The 25,372-nt window shown below is 47.4% G+C and overlaps 1 protein-coding gene across 1 annotated transcript in view; it reads left to right on the plus strand.

The window, feature by feature from the left end:
* Positions 1 to 25,372, plus strand: part of LOC310781627 (unconventional myosin-X-like) — a gene marked incomplete at both ends in the record, with an annotated part of 104,651 nt that overhangs the window by 76,942 nt on the left and 2,337 nt on the right. Inside the window, 9 exons of the mRNA XM_083642229.1 lie at positions 731 to 849; positions 5,415 to 5,561; positions 6,174 to 6,274; positions 7,739 to 7,805; positions 10,236 to 10,328; positions 12,259 to 12,327; positions 18,713 to 18,795; positions 18,927 to 19,035; positions 20,021 to 20,101. Coding sequence (XP_083498355.1) covers positions 731 to 849; positions 5,415 to 5,561; positions 6,174 to 6,274; positions 7,739 to 7,805; positions 10,236 to 10,328; positions 12,259 to 12,327; positions 18,713 to 18,795; positions 18,927 to 19,035; positions 20,021 to 20,101 — 869 coding nt within the window. The remainder of the gene's footprint in view (positions 1 to 730; positions 850 to 5,414; positions 5,562 to 6,173; positions 6,275 to 7,738; positions 7,806 to 10,235; positions 10,329 to 12,258; positions 12,328 to 18,712; positions 18,796 to 18,926; positions 19,036 to 20,020; positions 20,102 to 25,372) is intronic.

Consider the following 25,372-nt stretch of genomic DNA (forward strand, 5'->3'; position numbering starts at 1 on the left):
CAGTGTACTACACAATATACTACACACAGTGTGTATACTACACACAGTGTACTACACAATATACTACACACAGTGTATTACACAATATACTACACACAGTGTACTACACACAGTGTACTACACAATATACTACACACAGTGTACTACACACAGTGTACTACACAATATACTACACACAGTGTACTACACAATATCACAATATACTACACACAGTGTACTACACAATATACTACACACAGTGTACTACACAATATACTACACACAGTGTACTACACAATATCACAATATACTACACACAGTGTACTACACAATATACTACACACAGTGTACTACACAATATCACAATATACTACACACAGTGTACTACACAATATACTACACACAGTGTACTACACAATATACTACACACAGTGTACTACACAATATACTACACGCAGTGTACTACACAATATACTACACGCAGTGTACTACACAATATACTACACACAGTGTACTACACACAGTGTTCTACACACAGTGTACTACACAATATACCACACACAGCCACCACAGTATAGGGACTTTCCTCCATATTGTATAGGATAAGAAGAGATATGTAGGTTCTGATGTCGACATAAATGGGTCAGCTGGACTATTAGTCTGTGTTGGGGATTTATATTACGTGTGTGTGTGTGTGTGTGTGTGTGTGTGTGTGTGTGTGTGTGTGTGTGCGCGCATGTGTGTGTTGCAGTGGTCAGCAATGTGAGCGATCTGCTGGGCCTGGACTCCTTCCAGCTGTCGGAGGTGTTGACCCAGCGCTCCATGATCCTCAGAGGAGAGGAGATCTGCTCGCCCCTCACTGTGGAGCAGGTAACCAACCATGCTTCTGCACAGGTCTATAGAGGAACCACACAGGAAGACACAACAATGTCTTATCCGTCCATGTCCCTCCTTCCTGATCTGAAGCTACTATCTGGGGGTGTATGTAGGTAGGGGCGAGGAGGCGCTGGGGATGGCTCACAATTCTGCAGCGTCCTCCTTGTCTCAGTGGGAAGACGCTGGAACACAGATGCCTGTTTGTCCTCGCCCCTCACCCTCCCCCTCCTCACCCTCACCCTCACCCTCCTCCCCCTCCTCACCCTCACCCTCCTCCCCCCTGGTCCCGCTGACACACACAGCCTTTCTCCAGCGCTCTCCCCCACATGCCTCTCCAGATCCCTTGCGTGACTTCCAGCCATTTCCTGCTTTTTGTCTGCTAGATTCCTGGCACAATGAAGCAATCGTGATAGTGATCTGCCTCAAGAGCACAATAGAGCCAATGACCGGGGTGAAGTGAGAGACTTCTCCTCTGGAGGCAGCGAGACGCCAGACGTTTGTCATAATTATTCGCTCATGTCTTTGCCCGGTTTCAAATGTCCACATCATGAACAGGAAGATGTGACAAATGCAAATGTATTTGTTCTTCTTTTCACCATATGTCACAAGAGACCAGCCCTCAGCCCCTCAGCCCCTCAGCCCCTCAGCCCACGCAGCGTCGTTAATGTGAGTGACTATGCAGAAGAGACCTTTACTATCAGAAGTCACAAGAGAGCTTTTCATCACTAAGACAAAGACCCTGTGCTGTCATCCAGCTGCTGCTGCTTCTGCTGCCTGCCTGCCTGGCCTGGCCTTACTGCCTGGCCTTACTGCCTGGCCTGGCCTTTGAAGCTGCATGTCTCTTAATAGACTGTATTATTCCTCTCCTGGACTCAGTGAGAATGGCTTCTTCTCACAGCGGCCAGTGGTCTCCCAGCCCATGTTCTGCCTGCTGTATAGGCCCCCCATCCTGGACAAACAACCATTCTTCTCACCCTTGTGACGGAGATCCTGGAGCCACCAGTGCTCCGTTCACACCCGCTAGTTGCGAGAAATGACTGGGGCATGATGGATTACTGTACAGCCCAACAGTATTGTTGCCCCACACTCACTGTTTTATTTTCACTTCAAGCACAATGCCTATAGAGGAAGCTTAGCTGGCCAGCTCAAGTCTTTTATATACATACATACATAGATACATTCATGCATACATACTGTTAGGAAGTTTGTGTGAAGTTTGCTGGATCTTAGGTAAGAGCTCACGGGCAGTGATCGGTTAGAACCACAGAGATGTCTTTCAGGCAATTTATTGGAGATATTAGGCAGAAGCAACATACAGAGTAGCTAGCAGATAGCTTGCAGAGACAGAGAACCTTGTGTATCATGTGCAGAGGGAGAACAAGACCTACCGTAAATTCCGGACTATAAGCCGCGGCTTTTTTCCCGTTTTTTGGCCCCTGCGGCTTATATAACGGTGCGGCTTATCTATGGATTTTTTCCAAAAAAAAAAAAAAAATCTCTCTTTTTTAGCACTCTTTCTAACTATAAATCCACTTCTGTTTTAATTTCCTCTCTTGCCCTCTTTTAACAACATAACATAACATAACATAACACAACACAGGTAAGCAGAAAGAAAAAGACGAAGCAATCACGCCATGAATGAGGAAATGACTCACCTGCTGGAGGCTGGAGATACACGGCTTGGGCTAAACTTTTACTCCGTGAAACACTATCGATTAAGTCCGACATCGCTCAGAGGTTTTGAGCAGCTTGAAAACAAGTTTGAAAACGTGCAGAAGTCCATCCACTCACTCACTAAAGAAACTAAGGCAACTGTGAACAGAGTTTATAATGCGGAAAAGCGCATCCGCGCACTGGAGGACAAAAACAACACAGTGAGTCCGAAAATGGATAAAATGCAAAATCGAAACCCTGCACACGCAGGTTGATGACTTAATCAGCAGGAGTAAAAGAAATAACATTCGCCTGATCAATGTAAAAGAGGGAGCTGAGATGGGTGACATGGACGCTTTCGTGGCAAAATCCTGTGTTACATCCTGGACCTGAAGGAAGGCGAGAAACCACCAGAGGTGGACAGGGCACACCGGGCGCCTCGGCCACGTCCAGACCCCGGCCTGCCACCGAGGGCCATCTTCATCTGCCTACTCCGCTGGCCCGACCGTCAACTCATCCTCCAGGCTGCGGGGAAGAAGCCCCTCACCGTCCGCGTTGGTGCAACAGAAACGCGCAACATACAACAGCATCATCGAGTCAATGGATATCGCTTTGGCGTACTGTACCCAGCGAGACTCGTCATAACCATTGATGGACAGCGGCGGAACAAGAGCTCAAAGTGAAACTGCCGAATATCTTTTGAGTTGGACTGGTCAATAGTACTGTGAGTAACTAAAATAAAAAAATAAAAAACGGAATTCTCTCTTCTTTAGCACTCTTTCTAACTATAAATCCACTTCTGTTTTAATTTCCTCTCTTGCCCTCTTTTCACCACACCGCGGACACTGTGTGCACTGTAAAAATAAACAACGGTGGTGTTGTGTTATGTTGTTTTGTTGAAATGTTACGGTAATACGGTAAATGGGAGCTTCCTCAAACAGCCATCTCTTTCCCGACAATCCCCTCTGTGCGTGACCACTTACATATGGTAATTACGGTAAGCAAACGGCCACTCGGCCAACTCCCTCCCCCGACTACCAGGAGAAAATCACAAACTTCGGCGAATTCACACAAAGGAAGATCAAGGAATATTCACAACAAGACGAGCAGTAGAAGCGGAATATTATAGGAGTGTGAAAACATCCACAATCACCAACGGGTTCCAAAACGCTGGACTGCTGCGGGATGAAGAGGATGACGCCGCCACAGCTGGCGCTGAGGGCCGTCAGAGGCTTCAGAGGCTGTTCGATGCCGACAGTGACGAAGAGGAGTTCGTTGGTTTTGAGTGACAATGAAGGAGAGAGGAGAGTGGTTGACGAAGCCACCCTGAACCTGTTCGTTTCCGACACTGAAGATGAGGACTTTGGTGGTTTCAGTACGCAGGAAGAAGAGGAAGACGAGGGTTAGTGACTTGACTTCTCTGGTTACAGCCGTTTGCTGCACATATAGCCTATTGTTGTGTGATTTTGTCTGGGGATTAGTGACCTGACTTTTGTTTTGTTTTGTTGAAATGTTAATAAATGGGAGCTTCCCCAAACAGCCATCTGTTTCCCGACATTCCTCTCTGTGCACGAACCCTTTCATATGGTAATTAAACATCAAAACACCCGCGGCTTATAGACCGGTGCGGCTTATAGAAGAAAAAAATAGTCAATTTTGGTCCCGCGGCTTATAGACCGGTGCGTCTTATAGTCCGGAATTTACGGTAATTAAACATGATGGAACAACACTTTTATAACTCCCACATTCGAGGTATGACATCATTGGTGATGTCACAACGTCCCGGGAGGTATGACATCATCGATGACCTCACAAAGTCACGTCTGCCATCACACAGTCTGGAGTCAGCCTAGACCGTCTGACATCGCCGATGACCTCATTGCGTCGTGGGCTCCTCTGGTTCGTGGGCGTCAATTGCCCCAAGAACAGGCCTGATGGTGGGCCATTACGGAGCATTTTCTACACATACATACATACATAGATACATACATAGATACATGGATACATACATACATACTACATACATACATAGATACATACATAGATACATGGATAGATACATACATACATACATACATACATACATACATACATAGATACATACATACATACATACATACATACATACATACATAGATACATACATACATACATAGATACATACATACATACATAGATAGATACATACATACATACATACATACATACATACATACATACATACATACATACATAGATACATACATACATACATACATAGATACATACATACATATGAAGGCCAATTTCATGGGAGCTGTTGTCGCTATGTTGGAGTGGCAGATGAGTGGCGTTTACCACATCAGAACAATGCAAATAGGTGAACTTGTGAATCATAAAAGTGCACTTTGAGGGAAAGCCCACCTGTCTGGAACTCCCACCAGGTAAAACGACAGAATGAAATGAAAAACAAAATGATAGGAATGATCTGCTAATGTGTGGAGACCACGAGGCTAGGGGCAAGCATCATTATATGGTGTACTGTTATTTTGTCATTGTTTTTACAGGGTTTTTGTAATATAGCAAATACTACGTGCACTATGTCATTCCTTTAAGATACGTTGTGATAAATGACGCTGTCTGTTGTGAAAACAGACATTGTCTTCCCTGCTCTCTGCAGACAGACACTGACAATAACACACCTTTGTCTCCAAAGCATATTTGTTTTGCAGACACCGCTGCGGTGTCACACACCCCGTTATTCAAACAATCAAACAGAACACATAACTCAAGGTGTCTGATAGACGTGATCAAATGTATATGGTGACATCTGTTGTGTTTAGGCTGCAGACGTGTCCGTGTCTTCTCCTTTGATGTCTGACTTGGTATCTAGAGTAACTTTCCTCCCTTCGTTTTGCAAATGGCAGGCCGTGGACTCGCGGGACTCGGTGGCCATGGCGCTGTACTCTCAGTGTTTCTCCTGGATCATAATGAGGATCAACCAGAAGATCAAAGGCAAAGACAACTTCAAGTCCATTGGTATCCTGGACATCTTTGGCTTTGAGAACTTTGAGGTGAGAGTCAAGGTTTATTTTATTCTGCAAAAAAGAGATCTAAATGATCAGGTCATGTAGTCTCACTGTGAAGTAGCACCAGACTCAAATGGTTTGTCGAGATGCATATTATTTGCAAAGGTTTTCAGACCCCCCTCCCCCCCCCCCGTCCTCGTTTTCTCCCCCAATTCCCCCTGCTGTCCCGGTCGTGGCTACACCCCTTCTGCCGATCTGGGGAGAGCCGTAGACTAGCACATGCTTCCTCCACATCTATTCAACTGACAGCGAGGAGTTTCACTGGCAGGATGTAGCGCGTGGGAGGATCACGCTCTTCCCCCCCCCCCAGTTCCCCTCCCCCACAAACAGGCGCCCCAACCGACCAGAAGAGGCACTAGTGCAGCAACCAGGACACATACCCTTAATCCTGCTTCTCACCCGCAGACACGGCCAATTGTGCCTGTATGGATGCCCGACCAAGCCGGAGGTAACACGGGGACTCGAACCTGCGACCCTCGTGTTGGTAGGCAGGGAATCTACCGCTGCACTACCTGGACACATAGGGTGATTTGACCTGCAGAACTGATGACATTGAATGAAACTCACGCACCCTTGTTATCTCTGTTCGTCCTGCAGGTGAACCGGTTTGAACAGTTTAATATCAACTACGCCAATGAGAAACTCCAGGAGTATTTCAATAAGCACATCTTCTCCCTGGAACAGCTGGAGTACAACAGGTAAAGAGGCCCACAGTATCTGCTTACAACAATCACAAGGTGGGTTTCCATCCATCTGTTTTTATGCGAAATTTTAAATCTTGCATTAAAATCCTGAGTGGAAAAACCTCCAAATATCGCAAAAAAGTTTTCACGCTTGAGGGAGGTGGAAAAGTAGGGTGTATCGATAAAAGGGAATGCGATAAATGCAGTGGAAACAGCTTTAGCGAATCTGTAGTCTCAACGCCAGACCCATGAGAGTTCTTAGGCTGATGCACCACGTTACTGCATGCTGCAGAGCTCTCTCTGGGTCTGGGACACTTTCCCTCAGAGGGCTGGTTATGGGAGGGAACCGTTCACTTGGCCAGTCATATGCCAGTGATGGATTCAGTCCTCTCCAATCAGTAATGACTTTGTGATCAGACGACACGGGAGGCGCAGCCCATTTTTCGAAACCGCTCTCTCATCGGTGCTACGACCTGTCACTCATTCAATTTCAACCCGCCTTCAAAACCAGCAGTGGCTGTTAACTGGCACAGACTCACTTATGTAGTATGCGGAGGAGCGCAGCGATTCAACGTAATATTTGAGTCTGGGGAGAGACTAGCGAATCTGTAACCAAACTCCATTCAAAAACATGCAGTTTTAATGGAGGAAGACAGCGGGATAACAGGCGACTCACATCCAGAATTGGCAGAAGAGTGGCGTCTGGTAATACATTTTACGTACCTCTGTATAATCAAGAACCTTTAAATTAATGTTATTCATAGCGAGACATTGGCACGCACGTGTAATGTTAGCAGAGGCAGACAGCAGTGCGCTCTCCATCACCAAGCTTCCATCATGATTTGCTCCACTTCAGTCTGAATATCAGGCTATAGGATGTTTTCTCTTTACCTCACATGTATTCAGATAACGGGGTTAATGCCCCTCGTTTGAGAGTTTGACTGGCGTCTCGCCAGGTTTTAATCACGTCAATTAATCGTCCCTCCTGTTCACCATTGCTGATATTAGGCATAACGGTAGTGGTAGTGGGTGGAAACGTGCGTAATATTCGACTTTCTGAAAATTCGATTAAAAGTTGCGATACCTTTTGGATAGAAACCCAGTTAGAGAGATAACCCTAACTCATTCACATGTTGTGCTTTTATACCGGTGGATAATTTGAAAAATACAATAGGGCCTTGGATGTGCTGCTGGTACATCTCAGAGCCACAGACAGTGGGAGAGATAGGACATGGGCTGGGGATGATGGGGGTTGGGCGTTACAGGCAAACTGCCAGCAGTTTGGAATGGGCTGGGTTTCTCCCCCAGACAGTTGTTTTCTTGTATAATGGGCCAGCAGCTTGGACATGGCTCATTTCATCACATCAACTGCTGACAATAGCGCCATTGTGTCTTCCTTGCTGTTTGTATTTATATATCTATCTGTGCGCTGTGTGTGTGTGTGTGTGTGTGTGTGTGTGTGTGTGTGTTTCTCCACAGAGAGGGGATCCAGTGGGAGGCCATAGACTGGATGGATAATGCGGAGTGTCTGGATCTCATAGAGAAGGTAGCTGCAGCAGACAGTCAGTCAGAGCCCCACAGCAGAGTCACAACCAGGACCGACCACAGACCGCCAAGCAGAGCGTGCTGACCTCCACACCACACTGTGCTTACTCTGACCTCCACACCACACTGTGCTTACACTGACCTCTGACCTCCACACCACACTGTGCTTACACTGACCTCTCTGACCTCCACACCACACTGTGCTTACACTGACCTCTCCTGACCTCCACACCACACTGTGCTTACACTGACCTCTCTGACCTCCACACCACACTGTGCTTACACTGACCTCTCCTGACCTCCACACCACACTGTGCTTACACTGACCTCTGACCTCCACACCACACTGTGCTTACACTGACCTCTCCTGACCTCCACACCACACTGTGCTTACACTGACCTCTCTGACCTCCACACCACACTGTGCTTACACTGACCTCTGACCTCCACACCACACTGTGCTTACACTGACCTCTCTGACCTCCACACCACACTGTGCTTACACTGACCTCTCCTGACCTCCACACCACACTGTGCTTACACTGACCTCTGACCTCCACACCACACTGTGCTTACACTGACCTCTCCTGACCTCCACACCACACTGTGCTTACACTGACCTCTCTGACCTCCACACCACACTGTGCTTACACTGACCTCTCTGACCTCCACACCACACTGTGCTTACACTGACCTCTCTGACCTCCACACCACACTGTGCTTACACTGACCTCTGACCTCCACACCACACTGTGCTTACACTGACCTCTCTGACCTCCACACCACACTGTGCTTACACTGACCTCTGACCTCCACACCACACTGTGCTTACACTGACCTCTCTGACCTCCACACCACACTGTGCTTACACTGACCTCTCTGACCTCCACACCACACTGTGCTTACACTGACCTCTCTGACCTCCACACCACACTGTGCTTACACTGACCTCTGACCTCCACGCCACACTGTGCTTACACTGACCTCTGACCTCCACGCCACACTGTGCTTACACTGACCTCTCTGACCTCCACACCACACTGTGCTTACACTGACCTCTGACCTCCACGCCACACTGTGCTTACACTGACCTCTGACCTCCACGCCACACTGTGCTTACACTGACCTCTCTGACCTCCACACCACACTGTGCTTACACTGACCTCTCTGACCTCCACACCACACTGTGCTTACACTGACCTCTCTGACCTCCACACCACACTGTGCTTACACTGACCTCTCCTGACCTCCACACCACACTGTGCTTACACTGACCTCTGACCTCCACACCACACTGTGCTTACACTGACCTCTGACCTCCACGCCACACTGTGCTTACACTGACCTCTCCTGACCTCCACACCACACTGTGCTTACACTGACCTCTCTGACCTCCACACCACACTGTGCTTACACTGACCTCTGACCTCCACACCACACTGTGCTTACACTGACCTCTCTGACCTCCACACCACACTGTGCTTACACTGACCTCTCCTGACCTCCACACCACACTGTGCTTACACTGACCTCTCCCGCCCACTCATGATATAGTCTCATCTTCCATGTTGTGTGCACAGTATGTACTGTATACCAGTGAGCGGTTAGAGGTAGAGCAAGATTATTTGTGTCATGTTCTTACGATGGTTTGAATTGTTAAAACGGTGGTTGAAGACAGAGTGGTGGTATCCTCAGAGTTGAGAGGAGTGGTTGAAGACAGAGTGGTGGTATCCTCAAGAGTTTAGAGGAGTGGCTACACTGTACTACACTGTACTGGCTACACTGTACTACACTCTACTGGCTACACTGTACTACACTGTACTGGCTAGTGGCTACACTGTACTGGCTAGTGGCTACACTGTACTGGCTAGTGGCTACACTGTACTACACTGTACTGGCTAGTGGCTACACTGTACTACACTGTACTGGCTAGTCGCTACACTGTACTGGCTAGTGGCTTCACTGTACTGGCTAGTGGCTACACTGTACTACACTGTACTGGCTAGTGGCTACACTGTACTACACTGTACTGGCTAGTGGCTACACTGTACTGGCTAGTCGCTACACTGTACTGGCTAGTGGCTACACTGTACTGGCTACACTGGTCAGCACACAGGTTGTGTGTATCTGCATGAAGGTGAAGCAAGGTGTCACTGTAAAAGACCAAGCATGCTCAGTCAACCTTCTTTGGAGAAATGAAGAAATGAGAGTGAATGAATACTATGCTGTATTCCAGATGCATTGTTTATTGAAAGCTGCCAGATGTGCCTCTGTGGGATTATAACTAGTTCCATCATGACTGTGATGCCTTTCTATATGCCTGTTCCTGTCTCCCCTTTAGAAACTGTCTGTTCCTGTCTCCCCTTTAGAAACTGTCTGTGCCTGTCTCCCCTTTAGAAACTGTCTGTTCCTCTGCCTGTCTCCCCTTTAGAAACTGGGCATGTTGGCTCTTATCAATGAGGAGAGTCGCTTTCCCAAAGGCACTGACTACACCCTTCTGGAGAAACTGCACAGTCGACACGCAGTGAGTCCACACACACACACACACACACACACACACACACACTTGTAAGCATACACGCATCTTAGCCATATGCAACAGATATAGATGTGAAAGCACTCTTTAATTGACAGTGCGTGCACACACAGTCGCGCTTGCACTGCAGATGTTTGCAAGAACACACGCACACCCACATGCATAAAAAGACCCACCAAAGCTCCTTAACCCCAGCTAAGGAAATGCCTTCGCCACCCACCAGCCTCAAAGAGTTAACTCTCCACCAGCCCAGACTCACTCTCAAAGAGTTAACTCTCCACCAGCCCAGACTCACTCTCAAAGAGTTAACTCTCCACCAGCCCAGACTCACTCTCAAAGAGTTAACTCTCCACCAGCCCAGACTCACTCTCAAAGAGTTAACTCTCCACCAGCCCAGACTCACTCTCAAAGAGTTAACTCTCCACCAGCCCAGACTCACTCTCAAAGAGTTAACTCTCCACCAGCCCAGACTCACTCTCAAAGAGTTAACTCTCCACCAGCCCAGACTCACTCTCAAAGAGTTAACTCTCCACCAGCCCAGACTCACTCTCAAAGAGTTAACTCTCCACCAGGCCAGACTCAGGCTCAAAGAGTTAACTCTCCACCAGCCCAGACTCACTCTCAAAGAGTTAACTCTCCACCAGACCAGACTCACTCTCAAAGAGTTAACTCTCCACCAGCCCAGACTCACTCTCAAAGAGTTAACTCTCCACCAGACCAGACTCACTCTCAAAGAGTTAACTCTCCACCAGACCAGACTCAGCCTCAAAGAGTTAACTCTCCACCAGACCAGACTCACTCTCAAAGAGTTAACTCTCCACCAGCCCAGACTCACTCTCAAAGAGTTAACTCTCCACCAGGCCAGACTCAGCCTCAAAGAGTTAACTCTCCACCAGACCAGACTCAGCCTCAAAGAGTTAACTCTCCACCAGCCCAGACTCACTCTCAAAGAGTTAACTCTCCACCAGGCCAGACTCAGCCTCAAAGAGTTAACTCTCCACCAGACCAGACTCAGCCTCAAAGAGTTAACTCTCCACCAGACCAGACTCACTCTCAAAGAGTTAACTCTCCACCAGCCCAGACTCACTCTCAAAGAGTTAACTCTCCACCAGCCCAGACTCACTCTCAAAGAGTTAACTCTCCACCAGCCCAGACTCACTCTCAAAGAGTTAACTCTCCACCAGCCCAGACTCACTCTCAAAGAGTTAACTCTCCACCAGACCAGACTCACTCTCAAAGAGTTAACTCTCCACCAGCCCAGACTCACTCTCAAAGAGTTAACTCTCCACCAGACCAGACTCACTCTCAAAGAGTTAACTCTCCACCAGCCCAGACTCACTCTCAAAGAGTTAACTCTCCACCAGCCCAGACTCACTCTCAAAGAGTTAACTCTCCACCAGCCCAGACTCACTCTCAAAGAGTTAACTCTCCCCTCGCTTGTTGAATGGTGCCTTTGGTGCAGTATTGAACGTGTGTGCAGCACTCGTACACGCCCCCGGCTCCTCTCACACGCAAACGCAACAATACTGAAATGTGATCAGCCATTCTCCCGGCCCGGTCGGCATTGTGCGCAGGAGAAAAGGCTGTCCTCAGAAAGCCCAGCAGCACCAGGGCTGAAGGAAACAGGAGAGCTACCAGGCAAGACATCAGAAACGCCTGACCTCTCCCTTAGGTGTCTGCTGATCCATGTGTTAGGTTGTCAAGGTTGTGGTTAGAGGGCTTAGAGATGAGCTCGCTGGGTTCATGCAGGGGAGACGTTACTCACTGTACAGCTTTCACAGCCTTTTGGTGGCCTTCTGAACTCCCTCATGGTGGAGGACTCTGGTGGTTTCCTGTCTGTTCCACTGTATTAGCCGTGTTGTACCTTCACAAACAGCCATTCACTAAATAGAGGGGGCCGTTTGTCTTGTCTCCTCAGACCAACTCATACTATGTGAAGCCCAGGGTGACTGACCACCAGTTTGGCATCAAGCACTATGCTGGAGAGGTAATTATTAACAGCCCGCGTGCACGCACGCACACACACGCACGCACGCACACACACACACACGCACGCACAGACACACTCGCACACACACACACGCCCGCACAGACACAGACGCACTCGCACAGACACAGACACACTCGCACACACACACACTCACACACACACACACACACACACACACACACACACACACACACACTCACACACACACACACACACACACACACACTCACACACACACACACACACACACACACACACACACACACACACACACACACACACACACTAGATTCCTCTCTCTCCCTGACTGGAGACAGTGAGTGGGGAAGTGAAGGAGTTGCTGGGTAGGCACTAGGCTCTGCCTGCCAAAATCTACTAGAGGATGTTGACACCATCATCCTCTCCTCTCTTGTCACCTCCTCCACCTCCTCCACCCCTCCCTTCCCTTTTCCCTGAGTCAGGAGAGTCTGCTTCACCCCCTCCTCCTCCCTCCTCCCTCCTCCTCCCACTCTGAATGGAGGGCAGAGATGACTCCAGACGGAAATGAAGAGAAAGGGAGAGGGGATGAGGAGAGGAGGAGGACAGGAGGCTGTCCCTGCTGGCATCACTACAGAGAGGGAGGGGCTTGGATGGGGCTGAGAGGGGGAGGGGGCGGAGTCAAAGATTGGCTCTGGTGAAGAATGGCCTTGAAGACGGCCTCAGACAGACAATGTCCCCTCAGTGTGAGCATGGCAGCGCAGTCACAAGCCTGGCATGGATGTCTATGGTAATGACTTGGTCCGGAGAGGACAGGCAGGCCAGCCAGTTGTCTCTCTCTCCCTCTCTCTCTCTCTCCCTCCCTCTCTCTCTCTCTCTCTCTCTAGTCTGCTCTCTCTCCCTCTCTCTCTCTCCCTCCCTCTCTCTCTCTCTCCCTCTCTCCCCTCTGCTCTCTCTCTCTCCCTCTCCACTCTGCTCTCTCCCTCCCTCTCTCTCTCTCTCTCTCTCCCTCTCTCTCTCTCTCTCTCTCTCTCTCTCTCTCCCTCTCTCTCTCTCTCTCTCTCTCTCTCCCTCTCCCTCTCCCTCTCTCTCTCTCTCTCTCTCTCTCTCTCCCTCTCCACTCTGCTCTCTCCCTCCCTCTCTCTCTCTCTCTCTCTCCAGTCTGCCTCTCCAGAGAGCTTAGTTGCCTCTGAAAGCGCCTACTGTTATCTGAAAGGGCGCCATGACTTCACTGGAGGAAAGTGTAGCATCCTCCAGCAGAGATGTGATTATCCATGTGGTGCCAGGTGGGAGATGCAGTTAATTTCACTGTCATTCACTCAGTGCCAGATATGAAGTCTCAACAAACACAGAGCAGCTCAGCTTGTGAAGTAAGGTGAGATGAGATGAGATGAGATGGGACTTGGGTCTTGGGCATAAAAGTGCACATTAGCCGCAACCCGGCGTTACAAACAACGTCAAAGAACAGAGACAGACAGGGACATTAACATTGCACAACTCCACAGTAGAGAGAACCAGTTCGGCATGAATGACACAAGCTCTATTGCACAAATTGTATAGCTCATAACTAGGGCTGTGGCGATTCACTTATCTCCCGATTCGATACTATCACGATTCTTGGGTGCCGATTCGATTTATATTGCGATTCTTAAGTATTGCGATTCTACGATTATTGCGATTCGATATTACGATTTATTGCGATTTTTGTTTATTTTTTTCTTTTATTTTTTCAGTTTGTTTGCTTTTTACACTAGATTAGAACATGGGAAAAGTTGAATCATACACTAGAGACTGTATATTATATATCATGAGTAGGGCTGGGCGATATAGTTAAAAACAGGGGCGGACTGGGATCATAATTCAGGCCGGGCATTAGATACCGAGCAGGCCAGGCCGATATGGGCCGATGCGTGCGAAATTTGGGCCAATTTGGGCCGTTTGAAGCCAGATTTGGGCCGTTTGAAGTCCAATTTTACAATGAGATGCACCCACTGTAACCCTGAAGTGTAATTATTACTTCAGACTAATTAATAAAGTAATAAAACCACTAGTAAACCAGTAGGCGGCGCCTGGCCTGCTGTTCAGTGAGTGGCCTGACTGCAAGCAAAAAAGACAAGCTGTTTTTTTTTTGCGATTATCGATTCTGGAATAAAAGATCGATTCAAAAAATCGTGACATTAAAAATCGCGATACTTAGGTGAATCGATTTCCCCCCCAACCCCTACTCATAACATTCCTGAGATTTAGGAAAATAAAATAGAATAGTATCCAAATAAAAATAGTGGACCCCTCAAAATGGTTACAGCTGCTGGCATAGTTCCAGTTAGTGCTGTAGTGTACATGACATACACTAAAGGATGAATCAGTCAATCAGTCAATGTTACCCCATTAAGGTAAAAAATAATAACCAATAACCAAAAGGGAAAAGATCTGGCAGTACAGCAAACACAATAAATTAGTAAAGACGAATAAGAGAATAAAAATTAAGAAAATAAAATCCGTAAAAATCATATAACCAATCAAATCAATCTGTAAGAGAATAAAATATAAGAAATAAAATCAATAAAATCATATAATCAATACAATCAATAGAAGCGCTACAAACCAGCCACAATTCGAAAGGTGCTAGCTAATAAAATATAAGAAAATAAAGTCATATAATGAATATGATTTTATTGATTTTATTTTCTGCTCTTTGTTTTCACAATCTGCTCAATGTGTAATATTGCAATTGTAGCAGCCTAAGATTCCTTCAAAACCTCCTCAAATTAATTAGATCCAACAATTATATTTCCCCCAAATGAGAACTCGGGTGATGTACTATGGATTTACCTCGGTCCGTCTGTCCGGTTGTCCGTCCAGCCGTGCGTCATTCACAATATCTCAGGTGCCACTGACTGACAGGGGTTTTGATACAACTTTGGGGGACGGCGATCCATCTCATTGCTCCATTCCAGCATTTTCAAAATGACACTGATTAGCCTACAGGTGGCGCTACAATGTGTTTGCCTGTTTTTCACACACAATCTTGGACACCAGCGCTCGCCACTTGATCAAACTTAGTGGAATGATACCTCTCATTGCTCTCTTCCCAGGAAAGAGCAATGAGAGGTATCATTCCACCCTTTTCAATATATATTCAATATATACTGTATTTTATAAAACGGCTCTCTCAAATCAAGCAATCTGATTGGTTCACAGCCATTGTATAAATCCAATAACCCACTCCAATAACCCATGGCCATGGGTTATTGGTTGCCATGGCAACTCTCTTACTAAAAGGCTTTGCAATGTAGAAAAAACAAATGGCGGAGACAGCTGTCAGATCCTTGTGAATCGATCTTCGCTTATAACTTTACTAATACTTCGCAGAAAATTAGGTTTTGTACAAGAATAGACGCGGGCTAATGTCTTCTTTGCAAAAAAAAAGGCTGTTAACCCCGCATTTAACCCCGCATTTAACCCCGTAACGTTAGTTGGTGTCGGGCTTTGCAGAAAGCACTCAGCTTCTCAGCAAGCACTGAGAATGCAGCGCTGCGCTCGAGCTGCCTGTCGGGCTTTCCAGAAAGCTCTCAGCAAGCGCCAGGATTGGCCAATGTCAACTTCAGTCTCCAGAACGATCCAATCAAATCACCTGCACGTTCTTGCGGTCCCGCCTTACAGTAGTGTTTCAACTGACTCTATCAGAATGCCATGCCAGTTGGACTTATAGTATTGTAACAATCCGCTCCCGGGACTGTTAAGTGAGGAGGAGAAGAGGCAATACTTGGTACAGTCTTTATTCATGGTTCACACTCATGGCCCCTAGCTACACACACACAGCTCCTAGCTACACACACGTCCAGTCGGCTTCCTCGTATCTTCAGACTGGCTCCCCACCCGAGACCGGAAGTCCCCTACACACTGGCTGGTCCGCTGCCTTCACGTAACGTCGTAATCGCCACCGACATGTCAAACTCTGGGTCGCTACAGTATTATTATTATTATTATATTATCATACTTGGAAACCGTTTTATAAAAGCAATATAGCACTCGAGCAGCGTGTGTTGTGGCATATATCCTGCTGCTCAGCAGTTATCCCACTCGGCCTTCGGCCTCGTGGGATAACAGCTGATCAGCGGGATATATTTGCCACAACACACTGGCTCTCATGCTATATTGCTTAAATATACAGTACTGTATATATGGCTGTGTAGTTATCTTCAAAACTCAAATAGCAGACATCAGAATGTGTGCTCAGTGCTCACAGGCTTTTGTCTTGGTGTCATGATTCCATGTCTCCTGATGCTAAAGCAAACTGAAAGTGATATTGACAGAAGCAGAGACACTTTTCTATACGTCTATTTCAACAATGAAGGAATGGGCTGTAATTAGTGTGTCTGTGAGATATAAATACACATGTCGTCTATGGTGGATCTCATCCCCATGAGCCTCAAGGCGGGGGGGTATTATTGGATTATACACACACACGCACGCACACACACACACACTCACTCAAAAAACACATACATACAAGCATGCTTGCGTTTGCACACGCACACATTCTGTACATACATTTATACAATTATTTTCATCACACAGACACACACACACACACACACACACACACACGCACACAGACACACACACACACACACACACACACACACATACACACACACACACACACACACACACACACACAGAGACATGGGAGGGGGGCATTATGGTGGATCAGGGTGAGGAGAGGAATGCAGTGTTGCTGAGCAGCTCGACAGGTGACTGCATTAACACACACGGCCCGGCCTCACACACACGCGCTCGCTCGCTCGCTCGCTGTCCCCACTCATCACACACACTCTCTCTCTCTCTCTCTCTCTCTCTCTCTCTCTCGTGTACACGTGTGAATGCTGTCATGTGAGCACACTCACCCCACAGGCTGCAGAATAAGTCATCTGCACGTGGACAAAATCAATAGGTTCTCCATCATTTGAAATGTTGATGCCCACTCTCATCAAATCTGTACAGGCTTGAAGTCGCAGCATGTCATTGGTTACTATTAAAGTGATGGGTCATATTAAGACTTTTGCATGCAAAATGGTTATGTGTTTTTAAAGATGGAAAATGTGCTTTTGAAATATTGACTTATTGCCAGTTGCATTTTTTCCATAGTGTGCTCTTCTAAGAATGCTTTACCAATAGCTTCAATAAGTGCCTTTATACACACACACACACACACACACACACACACACACACACACACACACACACACACACACACACACACACACACACACACACACACACACACACACACAGTAACACTGAGTAATAGTTTGCACTTTTCACTCATATTGAAGTCTTATCCAACAATGCTTTTATATCTTTCTTCATGTCCCACTAACACATTTCCCTGTATATGTGAATTCAAACCAACAAGAAATAACATCAAGTCTTTACATCTTTCAGTATTCTGGTTTGTATAGAGAGCCAAAGTGAAACGTCACTTCCTGCTTTCTCCCTGTACCAGCGCTGGGAAAAATCTGATTGGCGGTGGACGGAGAATAAGGTTACTTTTTTTTGGTGACAAACTGCAACTTTCTTGACGTGCAAAGTTATGTTTTAAATCGACAAAATTAGCGTTGGCACCCCGTGGCACAATTCAAACGCGATCAGCAAAGTAACGTTATTCTCCGTTCACCGCCATTCATATTTTTTCAGCGGCTGGTACGGTACAGGGAGAAAAGCAGGAAGTGACGTTCACTTTGCCTCTCTATTGGTCGTATTATACAATGATATACGAGACTATTATATAGAGCTGTGCATCTTCACTGATCTCACGATTCGATACGATTCGATTATACAAGTCTACGATTCGATTCGATTCGATTATACGATGCATCTTAAATCGATGCATCACTTTTTCCGCAATACATGATTTATTTTTTCTCACTTTCTTTTTTCTCACTGTGTGGCTACTTTTAAAATAAAAGTGCATTTGGAATTGCATTGTATTATGATCCATAATTAAAATAAACAACTGTATGTACCGGTACTTACATTCTATTTTATTCGATTATTAAAAAAAAAAAAAAAAAAAAAAAAAAAAAAAATTATACGGTAATCGATTTTTGATATTTGTTAATCGATTTAGAATCGTCCTATTAAGCATCGCGATGCATCTCTGAATCGATTATTTTCGGCAGCTCTATATATCATATTCATCATTTCTAATGTCATTTCTAATAACCTTAACACCTTATTTGATCAGCCTGGATTATATTTGGTGGTATATTAGTGTACATGTAAACCAAGTCTCCATGCATGTACCGTAACTAACTTTTATGTTGTCCCTGCTGTGTTAGGTGTTATATGATGTTGTCTCTGCTGTGTTAGGTGTTATATGATGTTGTCTCTGCTGTGTTAGGTTTTATATGATGCACGGGGGATCCTAGAGAAGAACAGAGATACCTTCAGAGATGACATCCTGTTTATTCTCAAAGACAGCAGGTGAGCACAGCAGACCGCTGCACTGTGAGCACACACACACACACACACACACACCCATACCATTCACTTCATACAATCACCTTCTGTGCTGTAACCTTATGTCCTCTGTGCTGTAACATTTTGTCCGCTAGGCTCGATTTCATCTACGACCTTTTTGAGCGCGTGGGGAGCCGGAGTGGAGACGAGACCCTGAAGATGGGCACGGCGCGGCGCAAGCCCACCGTCAGCTCGCAGTTCAGGGTGAGACCCCCGATGCTATCTGTCGCTTTCAGGTCCACACGCGTGACTGTATGATCGTGTCATCTGAAAGACAACGGGTTAATTGTCTGCTCTGCATCGCTGCCTATAATGATCACTTAACCCTTCACATTTGGCTCGTTATCTTGTCATAACGAGCGTCGGCGCGGGGGCACAGAGAGCTAGACGTCAGCGCGGGGGGCGGGGCCACAGAGAGCCAGACGAATGGAAATCAGGGAGGAGATGGGGGGGAAGGAGAGAACGCCGTCCGTGGATTTGATCTGCAAAGAGATGATGGGGTAGATGAAATATGTGGTGGTGAGGGGCGGGGCTTAGAGAGAAGGAGGAGGGGAGCAGAGGATTTGGCAGGCTGCCCCGGCCTACACTTCCTAAAGCCAGGGGATTAGGGTTGATGGCTGGGCAGAGAGGGGCCAACCAGGGGCCAATCACGCTCCACTCTGCCAGGGGCCAATCACGCTCCACTCTGCCAGGGGCCAATCACGCTCCACTCTGCCAGGGGCCAATCACGCTCCACTCTGCCAGCCCAGGCCTCGCTGGAGACAGCCTGTCTGAGAGGGAGGCTGACAGAGGCTGCCAGGTTCAAGGGTCCTTGGAGTGTGTGTGCGTGTGTGTGTGTGTGTGTGTGTGTGTGTGTGTGTGTGTGTGTGTGTGTGTGTGCGTGTTTGTGTGTGTGTGTTTGTGTGTGTGTTAAGGTAAATATGGCCCTGTAAACACACATAGAAACCCAGTGGACAAAGTACTGAACAAATAATAAGTCAGACCTGTCTAGACTTCAACTTGTCTTGACTTGAGACTTTTTTTTATTGTCCTCAAGGTGAAAAACACATTGATGGAAATGTAGTAATCGTAATACGAATGTTCCCTTTTCAAATAAACTCGTAAGCGTAAATAAATCGGCACAAAGGAATGTGTTGGTGCTGACATGCTGGTCCTGATGTGTTCTCCTGTTGTTCTCCATGTGTCTCAGGACTCTCTGCATTCCCTGATGGCCACACTGAGTGCCTCCAACCCCTTCTTTGTACGCTGCATCAAACCCAATATGGACAAGGTAAGTCCTGTCCATTTCATCACACACACACACACAATAATGTCATCAGCTATGCCAGGTCATGTCAAGGCCAGCTCCTGCAAAGTTAACCTATTGATACCTGATGCAGCATTTGTGTGTGTATCCCTTTAAGACCGCGAACCGCGTCACGCGGTTCGCGGTCTTAAAGGGATACACACACAAATGCAGCATCAGGTATCAATGGGTTAAACCTCCTCAGTGCTATTCCTAGTCCCAATAGTGAGTTGTTGTTGTTGTTGCCATGCTACTGTGATTATGACTAACAGCAAAGCCATTTGACAAAGTAACGACAGTCCTCACCGCAAATCCACAACAACAACTTTTTTGGAAAGTTCCACACAAGCTGGCAGTGAACTCCTGACACGGTTTGGCTTCGTACGGAACGCTCCGGGCTGATAGATTGACCCTGCCAGGCTGCCATCATCATGGTTGGGTGAAAAGACTCTCTCTGTGCTGCTCCATATAATGGGGCTGTGTGCCAGCAGCACATTCCTGCCACTTTAGGCCCTTCACCAGGGCTCAGGGGTCACTTTAGGCCCTTCACCAGGGGTCAGGGGGTCACTTTAGGCCCTTCACCAGGGCTCAGGGGTCACTTTAGGCCCTTCACCAGGGCTCAGGGGTCACTTTAGGCCCTTCACCAGGGCTCAGGGGTCACTTTAGGCCCTTCACCAGGGCTCAGGGGGTCACTCCAGGCCCTTCACCAGGGCTCAGGGGTCACTTTAGGCCCTTCACCAGGGCTCAGGGGTCACTTTAGGCCCTTCACCAGGGGTCAGGGGGTCACTTTAGGCCCTTCACCAGGGGTCAGGGGTCACTTTAGGCCCTTCACCAGGGGTCAGGGGGTCACTTTAGGCCCTTCACCAGGGCTCAGGGGTCACTTTAGGCCCTTCACCAGGGGTCAGGGGTCACTTTAGGCCCTTCACCAGGGGTCAGGGGGTCACTGCTGGCCCTTCACCAGGGGTCAGGGGGTCACTTTAGGCCCTTCACCAGGGCTCAGGGGTCACTTTAGGCCCTTCACCAGGGGTCAGGGGTCACTTTAGGCCCTTCAGCAGGGGTCAGGGGGTCACTGCTGGCCCTTCACCAGGGCTCAGGGGTCACTTTAGGCCCTTCACCAGGGGTCAGGGGGTCACTGCTGGCCCTTCACCAGGGGTCAGGGGGTCACTGCTGGCCCTTCACCAGGGGTCAGGGGTCACTGCTGGCCCTTCACCAGGGGTCAGGGGTCACTGCTGGCCCTTCACCAGGGGTCAGGGGGTCACTTTAGGCCCTTCACCAGGGCTCAGGGGGTCACTTTAGGCCCTTCACCAGGGCTCAGGGGGTCACTTTAGGCCCTTCACCAGGGCTCAGGGGTCACTTTAGGCCCTTCACCAGGGGTCAGGGGGTCACTGCTGGCCCTTCACCAGGGGTCAGGGGTCACTTTAGGCCCTTCACCAGGGCTCAGGGGTCACTTTAGGCCCTTCACCAGGGCTCAGGGGTCACTGCTGGCCCTTCACCAGGGGTCAGGGGTCACTTTAGGCCCTTCACCAGGGGTCAGGGGTCACTTTAGGCCCTTCACCAGGGCTCAGGGGGTCACTTTAGGCCCTTCACCAGGGCTCAGGGGGTCACTGCTGGCCCTTCACCAGGGCTCAGGGGTCACTGCTGGCCCTTCACCAGGGGTCAGGGGGGTCACTGCAGGCCCTTCACCAGGGCTCAGGGGGTCACTTTAGGCCCTTCACCAGGGCTCAGGGGTCACTGCTGGCCCTTCACCAGGGCTCAGGGGGTCACTTTAGGCCCTTCACCAGGGGTCAGGGGGTCACTGCTGGCCCTTCACCAGGGCTCAGGGGTCACTTTAGGCCCTTCACCAGGGCTCAGGGGTCACTGCTGGCCCTTCACCAGGGCTCAGGGGGTCACTGCTGGCCCTTCACCAGGGCTCAGGGGGTCACTTTAGGCCCTTCACCAGGGCTCAGGGGTCACTGCTGGCCCTTCACCAGGGGTCAGGGGGTCACTGCAGGCCCTTCACCAGGGGTCAGGGGTCACTGCTGGCCACTCCAGCTGCAGCAGCTTGACCGATGCTCCACTGACCTGGCTGCATCAGTGGAATGTTAAGATAAGAGCACAGTGGCTACAGCCCAGACCTCTCTCTAGTTATGATGCCTCCACCTCTCCACTCCTCCTCCTCCCTTCACCACATTGCCCCAAAAAACCAGCCTTGTTTATCAAGTTTCCTTCAATGGGATGGTTTAGAATATTGCTTCTTCCCTGTTGAGTGAGTGAGTGAGTGAGTGAGTGAGTGAGTGATTGAGTGAGTGAGTGAGTGAGTGAGTGAACTGGCTGAGCTGTAAGCCAGAGGCATCCAGAGGCTCAGGGGCAAAGCTAGTTCATGGCTGTAGAGCAGGACTGTGTGTTACAGTAACACAGTTCATTAATGTGCTGTATCACAGTGTAGAGCAGGACTGTGTGTTACAGTAACACAGTTCATTAATGTGCTGTATCACAGTGTAGAGCAGGACTGTGTGTTACAGTAACACAGTTCATTAATGTGCTGTATCACAGTGTAGAGCAGGACTGTGTGTTACAGTAACACAGTTCGATTAATGTGCTGTATCACAGTGTAGAGCAGGACTGTGTGTTACAGTAACACAGTTCATTAATGTGCTGTTTCACAGTGTAGAGCAGACTGTGTGCTACAGTAACACAGTTCATTAATGTGCTGTATCACAGTGTAGAGCAGGACTGTGTGTTACAGTAACACAGTTCATTAATGTGCTGTATCACAGTGTAGAGCAGGACTGTGTGCTACAGTAACACAGTTCATTAATGTGCTGTAGTCACTTAGTGTAGAGCAGGACTGTGTGTTACAGTAACACAGTTCATTAATGTGCTGTATCACAGTGTAGAACAGGACTGTGTTGTTACAGTAACACAGTTCATTATGTGCTGTATCACAGTGTAGAGCAGGACTGTGTGTTACAGTAACACTGTTCATTAATGTGCTGTATCACAGTGTAGAGCAGGACTGTGTGTTACAGTAACACAGTTCATTAATGTGCTGTATCACAGTGTAGAGCAGGACTGTGTGTTACAGTAACACAGTTCATTAATGTGCTGTATCACAGTGTAGAGCAGGACTGTGTGCTACAGTAACACAGTTCATTAATGTGCTGTATCACAGTGTAGAGCAGGACTGTGTGTTACAGTAACACAGTTCATTAATGTGCTGTATCACAGTGTAGAAGCAGGACTGTGTGTTACAGTAACACAGTTCATTAATGTGCTGTATCACAGTGTAGAGCAGGACTGTGTGCTACAGTAACACAGTCATTAATGTGCTGTATCACAGTGTAGAGCAGGACTGTGTGTTACAGTAACACAGTTCATTAATGTGCTGTATCACAGTGTAGAACAGGACTGTGTGTTACAGTAACACAGTTCATTAATGTGCTGTATCACAGTGTAGAGCAGGACTGTGTGTTACAGTAACACAGTTCATTAATGTGCTGTATCACAGTGTAGAGCAGGACTGTGTGTTACAGTAACACAGTTCATTAATGTGCTGTATCACAGTGTAGAGCAGGACTGTGTGTTACAGTAACACAGTTCATTAATGTACTGTATCACAGTGTAGAGCAGGACTGTGTGCTGCAGTAACACAGTTCATTAATGTGCTGTATCACAGTGTAGAGCAGGACTGTGTGTTACAGTAACACAGTTCATTAATGTGCTGTATCACAGTGTAGAGCAGGACTGTGTGCTACAGTAACACAGTTCATTAATGTGCTGTATCACAGTGTAGAGCAGGACTGTGTGCTACAGTAACACAGTTCATTAATGTGCTGTATCACAGTGTAGAGCAGGACTGTGTGTTACAGTAACACAGTTCATTAATGTGCTGTATCACAGTGTAGAGCAGGACTGTGTGTTACAGTAACACAGTTCATTAATGTGCTGTATCACAGTGTAGAGCAGGACTGTGTGCTACAGTAACACAGTTCATTAATGTGCTGTATCACAGTGTAGAGCAGGACTGTGTGTTACAGTAACACAGTTCATTAATGTGCTGTATCACAGTGTAGAGCAGGACTGTGTGTTACAGTAACACAGTTCATTAATGTGCTGTATCACAGTGTAGAGCAGGACTGTGTGTTACAGTAACACAGTTCATTAATGTGCTGTATCACAGTGTAGAGCAGGACTGTGTGCTACAGTAACACAGTTCATTAATGTGCTGTATCACAGTGTAGAGCAGGACTGTGTGCTACAGTAACACAGTTCATTAATGTGCTGTATCACAGTGTAGAGCAGGACTGTGTGCTACAGTAACACAGTTCATTAATGTGCTGTATCACAGTGTAGAGCAGGACTGTGTGTTACAGTAACACAGTTCATTAATGTGCTGTATCACAGTGTAGAGCAGGACTGTGTGTTACAGTAACACAGTTCATTAATGTGCTGTATCACATAGCAGGACTGTGTGCTACAGTAACACAGTTCATTAATGTGCTGTATCACATAGCAGGACTGTGTGTTACAGTAACACAGTTCATTAATGTGCTGTATCACAGTGTAGAGCAGGACTGTGTGTTACAGTAACACAGTTCATTAATGTGCTGTATCTACAGTGTAGAGCAGGACTGTGTGTTACAGTAACACAGTTCATTAATGTGCTGTATCACAGTGTAGAGCAGGACTGTGTGTTACAGTAACACAGTTCATTAATGTGCTGTATCACAGTGTAGAGCAGGACTGTGTGTTACAGTAACACAGTTCATTAATGTGCTGTATCACATAGCAGGACTGTGTGTTACAGTAACACAGTTCATTAATGTGCTGTATCACATAGCAGGACTGTGTGCTACAGTAACACAGTTCATTAATGTGCTGTATCACAGTGTAGAGCAGGACTGTGTGCTACAGTAACACAGTTCATTAATGTGCTGTATCACAGTGTAGAGCAGGACTGTGTGCTACAGTAACACAGTTCATTAATGTGCTGTATCACAGTGTAGAGCAGGACTGTGTGTTACAGTAACACAGTTCATTAATGTGCTGTATCACAGTGTAGAGGACTGTGTGTTACAGTAACACAGTTCATTAATGTGCTGTATCACAGTGTAGAGAGACTGTGTGCTACAGTAACACAGTTCATTAATGTGCTGTATCACAGTGTAGAGCAGGACTGTGTGCTACAGTAACACAGTTCATTAATGTGCTGTATCACAGTGTAGAGCAGGACTGTGTGTTACAGTAACACAGTTCATTAATGTGCTGTATCACAGT

Source organism: Poromitra crassiceps (genome assembly GCF_964638095.1).
Source record: "Poromitra crassiceps genome assembly, chromosome: 8".
NCBI lineage: Eukaryota > Metazoa > Chordata > Actinopteri > Beryciformes > Melamphaidae > Poromitra > Poromitra crassiceps.